Source organism: Chaetodon auriga, chromosome 7 (genome assembly GCF_051107435.1).
Source record: "Chaetodon auriga isolate fChaAug3 chromosome 7, fChaAug3.hap1, whole genome shotgun sequence".
NCBI lineage: Eukaryota > Metazoa > Chordata > Actinopteri > Chaetodontiformes > Chaetodontidae > Chaetodon > Chaetodon auriga.
In genome coordinates, this window is record NC_135080.1 from 10,283,866 (window position 1) to 10,293,451 (window position 9,586).

The 9,586-nt window shown below is 43.6% G+C and overlaps 3 protein-coding genes across 5 annotated transcripts in view; 1 reads left to right on the forward strand and 2 right to left on the reverse strand.

The window, feature by feature from the left end:
• stx1a (syntaxin 1A (brain)) overlaps positions 1-1,916 on the reverse strand; it is a 51,131-nt gene extending 49,215 nt beyond the window's left edge. For all 3 annotated transcript variants that reach the window (XR_013077360.1, XM_076734293.1, XM_076734294.1), the window contains exon 1: positions 1,436-1,916. Coding sequence is in view for 2 of the 3 variants with exons in the window: in XM_076734293.1 (XP_076590408.1) it covers positions 1,436-1,465 (30 nt within the window). In the remaining variant the exon portion in view is untranslated. The remainder of the gene's footprint in view (positions 1-1,435) is intronic.
• A 230-nt stretch (positions 1,917-2,146) lies between these two features.
• Positions 2,147-6,636, reverse strand: bud23 (BUD23 rRNA methyltransferase and ribosome maturation factor). The gene is made up of 12 exons (XM_076734295.1): positions 6,443-6,636; positions 6,118-6,155; positions 5,758-5,853; positions 5,436-5,518; positions 4,963-5,059; positions 4,778-4,874; positions 4,631-4,681; positions 4,453-4,538; positions 4,193-4,238; positions 4,032-4,093; positions 3,186-3,275; positions 2,147-3,030 (listed from the first exon to the last, which is right to left on the reverse strand). The coding sequence occupies exons 1-12, from the start codon at positions 6,488-6,490 to the stop codon at positions 2,976-2,978; spliced, it is 849 nt and encodes a 282-aa protein (XP_076590410.1). The 5' UTR covers positions 6,491-6,636; the 3' UTR covers positions 2,147-2,975.
• Positions 6,637-7,254: 618 nt separating this feature from the next.
• dnajc30b (DnaJ (Hsp40) homolog, subfamily C, member 30b) lies at positions 7,255-9,470 on the forward strand. Its single transcript, XM_076734300.1, has one exon. The coding sequence runs from the start codon at positions 7,278-7,280 to the stop codon at positions 8,460-8,462; it is 1,185 nt and encodes a 394-aa protein (XP_076590415.1). The 5' UTR covers positions 7,255-7,277; the 3' UTR covers positions 8,463-9,470.
• The last annotated feature ends 116 nt before the right edge of the window (positions 9,471-9,586 follow it).

Below are 9,586 nucleotides of genomic sequence, written 5' to 3' on the forward strand. Positions count from 1 at the left end.
ACCCACTATTCAGAGTTTTTATACAATCACACATGTATCCTCCTTTCTGAGGTGTCTACATGAAATTGGAGAAGCTGCATTAACTTGAGGCTGCAAATGGAAAACAGTGTTAATCTAGGAATGATGGGAAATAACAGTCTGTGACTTGCAATTTACTTCAATTCTGTTTGGTCTGGACGGCCTGAAATTGGTCTGGCTGGAGCTGCCCCAGCAGCCATTTCTCAGACATGAAAGATACGATCAAAAATAATAGAGGAAAATAGAATCAGCCACTGACAGACAATTTCTGACGACCGTGAACGGTTTGAGCGAATCTCTCAGAAGCTGGTGAGGAAGATTTAGGCGATTTCTCTGTCTCCCTCAATTGTACAACTGCAACTGCATGCCTCCAGCACTGCGGGGAGGCAGCATGGAGAGACGCCTCTCTCTCTCTCACACACACACACACACACACACACACACACACACAGTTGGCAGGGCTGGTTTGTCTTCCTTGGGGCCAAGTCATAGCTAGATCTTCACTGAAAGCTGAGGCGTCGTAAATTGTTTCCCCTCTCTCTAAATGCCTAATGCCCAGATCTGACAATGGCCACGCGCGCGCGCGCGCATACACACACACACACACACACACACACACACACACACACACACACACACAGAAGCTCAAGCTCAGAGGCAGCATTCCTATGGTCCTGTGGATGATAATCAGTCATGCATCCCCTCTGGAATCCTTTTTTTTTTCAGCGAGAATTAGAAATAGTGAAAAACAAACAAATAAACAAACAAACAAAAAAAACAATAAAATCTAAATGTGCGAGCATAGTGCAACTGTCAGGAAGTCAAAACGTGGAATTCCTAAATTTTAAAGCTTAATCTTCGTGATTACAGGTTGTAAAAATGAGAAAACATTGTGCTCGGTGTGGGTGGTTAAATGTTTTTTTTAGATAAGACCGCCTGTGACGCGCAGAGGGCGGACATTGAACAGGTGAAATGGGCGAGCTGGGACCAATTTCCTATTTCAGTCACACATCCGTAGTTGGCCAGATCGATCAAACTCCCCCTTGAGTCAAAGAGGCATCTTGTAATTGCCTTTAAATTGCTTAAAGAATATATAGCCGGAGGATGAAAGTAATTTTTCAGTTCAAGAATGAGATTAAAAAATGACTTTTACTCGGATTAAACACCTGAAATCGTTCATCTCAGCTGTTTTTTTTTCTTGCTTTACGCACACTGTAAAGCTTGGTAACGATGCGCGCCTGTTGCCTCTAATAAAACACATTTCAGCCTCCATTCAAGTCACAACTGTTGCTCAGTGAGCGCACCCAGCTCTGTGGATCCGTGCTCTCTGAACGCGCTTGTACATCATCTAAAAGCGCGTCCAGACAGCCTCAACAGACGGATGATGACCATTTAAAAGCGTCAAACATTAACTTACATGATTAAGTTCTTGGATGCGGTCCTTCATGGCTCCGGTAAATCACTCTTATTCAGTTCCCGCTGTCTTCTGGATGCGTGAGATGATGGCGCGGCGAGGCGGAGACCGACCGGGGCGAGGATGCGCGTCTGGCGGCGGCGAGAGGTGGTGATTTTCCCCTTTTGGATACTGGGATGGTGAGACCACTTTACAGAGCCGGGTGACGCGCACTAAAGGTGAGGCGAGGCCTTCCTCCGTTAACCCATTACACACCCGCAACTTCCTCTTCAATCCACACTAATTGATTTTTTTTTCTTTTTTAATGAGCTTCGTCTCCAAGTTTCTGTTTTGTTCGGTTAAAGTCAGTCTAACACACTCCAGGCTGCTTTGACCGCCTCCGTGTGTGGGGCTGAGTGCTGAAAATGTGTTGGATTTGGTAATCGATTGAGCAGGTTCAGAGATAACGCCCAGGTGCTTTCCCTTGTGCCAAAGCGCACAGCGACCTCTGTCGGACACACGCGGTGCGAGCTGCAAAAGACCTCGAAATTAGGATTTTAAAAAAAAAAAATAAAAAAATACACGAGACTGACATTTGTCTTACGTTTGCTTTTACAAGTCTGAACAATAAACTACAGTCAAGTTCATTTAGCTTGTTCTTGAGATCAAATGCGTATTTGTCTATTTTAAATTTCACTTTTTCAATTTTTCTATATCCATTAATAAAGTGTTTTGTTTTGACCATTTTTACTTACCTTACAAATTGTCTACATGAGATAGCATTAGATTAGACATTAGACAGCAGGTCTGCTGAGTGCCATCTGCTGATAATAATGTTCTTCATAAACCATCACATTCTTCAAAAATGATTTTGTTACAGTTGCTGCAGCGATCTGTGTTTTATTTAATTTGAAACTTCATTTTGTTCAATGTTCCCCCTGCAAGTGAGGTTGTTTTTCATCACACTGACTCCTCTCTTTGTGTAATCTCATTAATGTAATGAACAGCCAGTTTGTTCAGGACCATCAAACAAATCTGAATATGCACCGTGTGCATCATTTTGCGTTTTACATCTCTTTTATGTTTTTTTGTGACATGGGATTGTGAAACAGAGCAGTTTTCACAAAGGCATGGACGTCGTTTGTTCAATTTCTTCCATATTCTGGAGAAATACCGATGAAAAGTGTCTATTTTAGTAGATTTGTCACTGTTAAGACACTGCAAATAGCACAACAAACAGCTGACTGGAGGTGACGATGGATCATTTACAAAAATCGTTTTATTTCTGACATTACTGGTGCTCCTGTGTTCAGTACAAATGTCTGTCTTCCAGCCGACATGAACGCGGGGAGTGCAGTCTTACCACCATTTGTGAGAAACAAAGTGCCAAACACTCGACCAATCACAAAAACGATCGGTCATGATGGCGTTTTCCTCGTGCATCTCATCCACTTAAATAAGAGTTGAAGAATGAATCGAGTCCAGACGCTCTGCAGGTGCAGAGGTGACCGTGTGCAGGATGGTTCAGAGAGAGCTGATGAAGGCACAGCTGCATGTGTCAGAGCTAAAAATGAGGTCTTCTCTGACGTCCCGTGTATTTTGTGTCAGCTCGAACCTCCCTGCAGGCCAGCAAACACACAGCAGAGAGAGGAGGTGTCAGCACGTGTTTCAGAGTGCAGCTTATCTCAACATAAGAACATTACATTATTTAGAGCATGAATGCTTCAGCACGGGATCTTAATGAGTTTAAAACACAGTCGAGTCGTGTACCTACCGTCCCTGTCTCCTCCTCCTCTCCTTCTTCTCAAAGATCCAGTCTCGTCCCTTCTTGGCTGATTTTCCCTTCATGTTCTTGAATCGGCATCTTCACAAAGACAAAACGTGGCTGATTAGCTCATTTAAAACGCAGCTTGTTCTTTGAGGCAAACTGCGTCCAAAACTCGCAAAACGTCTCTCACATCCAACCTGTTCATGGAACCAGGAGAAGCACTTTGAACAACACTATGTAAAAAGGGAGGAAAAGCTGCCCGACAGGGTTTTAAGTCGGGCAGGACGACGACCCTTTTTGGATTTCTCTCGGTCCTTCGGCCTCATCGAAGCAGGTACGACTGAACCTGCACTTATCATGGCCAAGACCTGCTTACTATCCTAATACGGATTATTCATTCATTATTTCATTCAACTTTTATTTATACTTGAGATCATTGAGGGACAAGCAACTTCAACATCATTAAGAAGCTGAAACCAGCAAATGTTTAAAAGATATATAAAAGAAGGAATAAAAAAAACTAACTAAAAAGCAACTGAAATGTAAAGCTCTTAAAGTCCCACACATTTGAGTTATCAGCAGAATGCTTCACATGCACATTTTCTTGTCAGTCAGCAGGAAGCACATGAAGAAAAACAAAGCCACAACAGAAATATTCTAATATCTAATGCTGAAATGGCCTCAGGCTGCATGTCATCACACTGCGGCTTCCATAGATACATACAGAGATCATAAAATACACCAAGAAACAAACAGATCCAGATAAACTGCTACTTTCAACCAAGTCAGCAGATCAAACTCGCACAATTATCTGAACAGTAAGCAGTGTCTGCCTGCTGTGAATATCTTTACCTCTGTCCTGAAAACTGGACCTGGTTTGGAACAGCTCTGTCTGAAGTTTCCGTTCCCAATCCCTGAAATGAGCAAAAAGAGATCACAGTGAAACCCAACGTAGCCAAATTAAAGTGCAGCCATCCGTAATATCCACCAGCGCTATCGTCTTTGTTCCTCACCTTGGGAAGGACTCCTGTTGTTCCAGCAAACAGACACAGGAAGAACCTGCCAGCAAATGAGATGTGTAATATGCATTTTAATGTGGAATAATTAATCACAGGGCTAATGTGACAAACAGTTGAGCCAAAATGAATGTCATCCTGCTCTAATTAGCCTTGTGTTTCAACACTGCACTCATTTCACAGGCTATTAAAAAGGAATCAATTGAAGACGGCTGCAGCTGAACGTGTCAAAATAAAAGCTTGTGATGGGTACGGACTTTTTGGCCTTGCTGCTGTTGGGGTAATCCACCACCATGCCTCCACTGAAGCCGGCCTTCATGGCCTGCGTCGTGATCAGCTCAAGCTTTAGAGAGGGAAGAAGAGAGACTGCAGGTGAGAAAGGGAATCTGAATAAAAATTAAGCTTGTGGATCCATTATTAACAGTGTTTTATCACCTGTTCTGAGTTCTCTGGATAAAGCTGGAAAACTGCACGAGAACCTCTCGACTGAAAGGCAAAGGAGAAGTTAGTAAAGCTCCAAAACACAAACATGTATCCGGATATTTGAATTTTTTCAAAGATGTAAGGAAGACAAAACCCCACCAGAGACGAGTATAGAGTACTAAAGAAGGTGTAGAGTCTCTTTGGGGGACTGTGTGTCCTCTTGTCGGCATTGCAGAGCCACTGCAGCGCAGAGATACTGACAGGAAGGTAAAAGCAACACAGAGTCAGAGCGGATTCAAAACGAATCCAGAGAAAATGTAACATTAGCATGCTTCGTCCTTCACCTGATGCAGCCGTCAAAGGTGCCGGGTCGGAAAGGCATCCCCTGGCCCATGTCGCCCACCAAAAGATCTCCCTCCACTTCTCTGTCCAGTGCAACATCTGTCGCAGGGAGGACGCATAAGAAAACACACAAACAATAAAACTACATGACAAATGATGTCGTTATATGGTGCAACAGTAAAACGTCACTCAGAGGGGTAATAAAGAAAGCTCTGATTTAACCTGTATTTAATAAGAAACTGATCAAGCAATAACAGTTTTAAATGTATGCATTCATATGTTGTCCATCCCAGATTAGTGGTTGACCAATATGAGTTTTTCAATGGCCGATGCGGATACATAATGCCAATTTCATGTCGTTTGTTTGTTTTTTTCATCTGATTAAAAAAAAAAAACTATTTCATAATTAAAATAAAATGAGGTTCAGTCGCTCTGGCTCTGGCTTCTTGTTTAAATGTAACAGAGTCAGACGAACCCAGCATTGCAGTGCTGATGTCGATCCCAACCCAGTGGTGTCCCTCCTCCGACAGGAAGTCTCCACTGAGACCAGAGCCGCACCTGAGAGACAGAGAGAGTCCTTCACATCATAAACACAATTTACTGTATTATTCTGGATCTTACAAAAACTGATGTTACAACTTAGAGAGAATAAAAAACTCCATGTTTCAGTCATGTTGCTGCAGAGCACACGAGTCAAAGTTTGATTGATGTTTCGACATTTCTAAACACGACTGCTGTTTCTTACTCAAAGTATTGCTTTAATCAAGTAATAATGCCGTTTGTAAACATCCACTCACCCAACATCCAGCAGGAAGCACGGCTCTCCCTCTGGCAGGTTTAAAAGCTCTACAGCTCTCTCTGACATCTGGGTCTGGATCTCAATCATTCGAGAGCTGTAACAGAAAAAAAACAAAACAGAGATTTTAAGTGTTGAACTTAGATGGTTGAAGAAGACTGTGACCATGATGCTCTGTCGTTCTTATTCTGTTTAGGCATTTTCAGCTGACAGTACAACGTGTGTCTTTTGGAATCAATCCACAAAATACACCTGATGCTGCTTGTTAGTATATAAAAAAGTGTCTGTTCACACACAGATAGATTTTTCCCTTCAAACACAAGAAGTCAGAAAGTTGTGCGGAAACAACACGCAGACTCACTTCTGAGAGTATTTCTTTGCCTCCTCCTCATTGTAGAACTGCGGAAATGAGAGCAGATCAGATTAATACTTCAATAAAAAGTTAATGTGCCTTTCGTGTATTATCATAACAACAGACTTCAGTATGCTGAGATACATGAAACACAAACTAGCAAGCTCGAGCTAAATTCTCTATTGACAAAGAAAACATTGAGTAGATGGCCTATCGATCACTGGTGGTTTACTGTATCTAGAGGCAGTCGAAGGACCCTTTAAAGAGCGTGAACGTCCCTGCTGAAACTGCAGTTAGCTTAGCAGCTAAAAACGACAATAAACCGCGTCAATACCACATCTGGAGGAGCTGTGTGTTCAGGCCGCCGACAGCTGGAGCTCATGGTTGTTCCTGTGTGTGTGTCGGTATCTGAAGACGAATGGTTAATCTGTAATATGAGTTCATAGACAAGCTAAATGTTGTGATAGCAGTCCACATGTAAAGAGCAAAGACGTCACACGTAAGCGACGTAAAAAGTACTTCTTCGTTGAGTTAAATAAAAGCAACGCACCGCAAACAGACACTTATATCGCCACCTAGTGTGCGACTACGTAGATACAACAAGGTTTTCATTGTGATATTCTGAGACCTAAAAATATCATTTACAATGTATTATATTAATGTGAAAACGCTCATTGTTCACTCAGTGCTCACGTATTTACGTGTGTTCAAAAGATAACATGCCAATAAAATACAAAACGGGGTATTACAAATATGTAGGCTACATTTGTTAACATAATCTTAAAGTGTTTTTATACTTAAACTGTCTTAAAGATTTTAACTACATTTTAAATAATTTTCAACAGGTGAAAACGTTGCGTCCTTCAAATATCTGAATTTGAGTATATGAAAATAATAAATAAAATTAACAAAATTCTTTGTTCTGCATAAGAAAAGAAAGAAAGAATGTCCGTCAGGATAATGCGTTTTTACTGGGACAGCCGACCTTAAAAGTTTATTTTTATATGGGAGCTTTTTCCAACTCTTTACTTTCCTGTTTCCTGCAAAATGATTGGTCGGGTACCATAAGTACTTCCTGTAAACATTGATTCTCATTGGCTCCTCGTTGCGTGACCTGGCCGGATGCTCGAGTCGTTTTCCGTCTTGCTCACCGCTCCGTTCTCGGTAAAATGGCAGAGGTCGGTCAGCGGCTGAAGAGCGGGGTTTACCGGCTGTCCTCCCTCAGGAACAGACAGGGTCGGCGGCTGTGCGCCGCCGGGAGTCCCGGATCTCTGCTGGTAAACGTCTCATTCACTGACAGCGGGATTAAAGAGGAACCAGCACAGGATCAAGGTGAAGCTCAGCCGGCGACAAAAATCAAAGCAACACAGCGCACATCTGCGAAACTTTCCAGAGTGCGAGCAGGCGAAAGTCAACAGGAAAATGGGATTTTGCGTTGGACAACATCTTTGGAGCCGGATCGATCCCGTTTTATGGGGTTTGTTCAAACCAGAGAGAGCCTGCAAGCTTTTAAAACAGCCATGTACCTCTCAGCGAGGCTGCAGCCTCTCCTCCAGGAGAGGATGACACCCTGGACCAGAGGAGCTGTTTGCATCCACCCCGACACCTTCAGGTCCTCCCAGCAGCTCCGAGCTTTGTGTACTGTCATGTTCATCCTGGCAGAGCAGGGATCAGGGAGGCCGGGTCCTGACCTGAGGCTGAGGCACCTGAAACTGCATCCTGATATCCTGAAAGCATCAACAACATGTAGAAGCTACAGCTGGAGGAGTGGCAGCAGCTCATCGGATGTTCCTCCGCTGTACAGAAGCAGGACGGCCTATTACGACATCCTCAAAGTGTCCCCCGGGGCCACACAGGCCCAGATCAAGACCGCCTACTACAAGCAGTCCTTCATCTACCACCCTGACAAGAACCCGGGAGACAAGGAGGCCACCCAGCGCTTCGCTGAGATCAGCGAGGCGTACACGGTGCTGGGCAGCATCAGCCTGAGGAGGAAGTACGACCGTGGTATTCTGAGCCACTCAGACATCCAACATGCAGGGAGGCCGTCCTCCAAGGAGACCACGGGCAGGTCCCACAGCTCCCCACAGCAGCATCATCATCATCATCAACACAGAGCCAGGCAGTCCGGCAAAGCTGGGAGCAGGACCACGTTTGACTTTGACGCCTTTTATCAGGCTCACTACGGGGAGCAGCTGCAGAGGGAGAAAGACATGAGAGCCAAGAAGCAGCGCATGCAGGAGGAGAAGCAGGAGAGACTTAGGAGGTGGAAGGTGTCGAAATTGAGGGAGATGAGTGTGGTGATGGTGGTGGTCTTAGCCTGCCTCGCTTGTTTGAACGTCAACAAGCTCTGAAATAGAAGCAGCAACCGGATACGTCCCGATGGGGTCACATGTTAAGACACTGGGGGGCAAGTACTGCAAGTGTTGCACAGTTTCTGTCAGTTGAGGATGATTATTGTTATTATTTGTGTTGCAGGAGTAAACAAAGGCACACGAGCTTCCTAACATTTAATTCATCACACCGTCACAGTGTCGTTAAAGCTCGTCTTACTTTCCTAAACCTGACGTGTCATCGCAGGTTTAGTCTTTGAACAATTGTCCAACCAGTTGTGAAGCTTCTGTGTAAACACACATAGATTTATTTATCCTGCAGTGAAGCGTGAAGCCAAACGGCATTTTATTTTCTGTATCTGAAATTAAGTTCTGTTCATCCAAATGCTGCACAAGGATGAGGAAACTTAGGAAACGTAGACGTGTCACACTGATCAACGCACAAGTCCTCCTCCTCTCCCTGCACGCTCTGTACTGTTGATTAGTCTCAGGTGTGCAATTTTAAGGTGTTTCTTATAAGAAGTTAATGCACATTTTGACGCCTTCTTCCAGGTGTTTAGGTGTGTTTATGTGTATCTACTGTACAAACAAGATGCCACATTATACAGGGTTTATTTTGTGTGAGGGAAAAGTGGTCAGCTAATAAATGGTTTCCTCGTGCAGTATAAGCTCTGACCACTAGAGGGCGCCTGAACACAGCAAAATGATCTCCAGGTGGCGAATTTAAAGCCGTTGTCAGTGCGTGTTATGGAGGTCTCTGCTGCTGATAGTGTGACTGTTTATTTTATCCAGTGTCCCTGAAGACTACATGTTAAATACACGAAACCTGGTAAATGTCTGTGGTCATGTTGTCAGTCTTTAAACTGACTGAAGTGGTGAAAACAAACACACTGAATGTATAATAACTCAAAGTGTGTTCACATTCAGACCTAAATATAGAAAGTTGGCTGACTATTTAATATAAAGTGAAGCAAAAAACAAGATTTCACATTGTTAATACAGCTGAATGAATAAAGGTGAGTCAGTTTTATCTCCACAGAGCGACGCCTCATCACTCCATCAGATTACGTTTGGGGAAAACGAACGCTCTCGACTCTTCTGAGCCTCTAATCTCCAACATCTCAATCACGAGCGAATAACTGCAC

Bases quoted from the DNA above. Each gene is read 5' to 3' on its own strand.
- bud23 (XM_076734295.1), bottom strand. From the start codon at position 6,490: ATGAGCTCCAGCTGTCGGCGGCCTGAACACACAGCTCCTCCAGATGTG. The intron at 5,854-6,117 runs GTGAGTCTGCGT...TTTCTGTTACAG, and splicing joins GCAAAGAAATACTCTCAGAA to CTCTCGAATGATTGAGATCC. The intron at 4,094-4,192 runs GTGAGGAACAAA...TGCTCATTTCAG, and splicing joins CAACAGGAGTCCTTCCCAAG to GGATTGGGAACGGAAACTTC.
- dnajc30b (XM_076734300.1), top strand. From the start codon at position 7,278: ATGGCAGAGGTCGGTCAGCGGCTGAAGAGCGGGGTTTACCGGCTGTCC.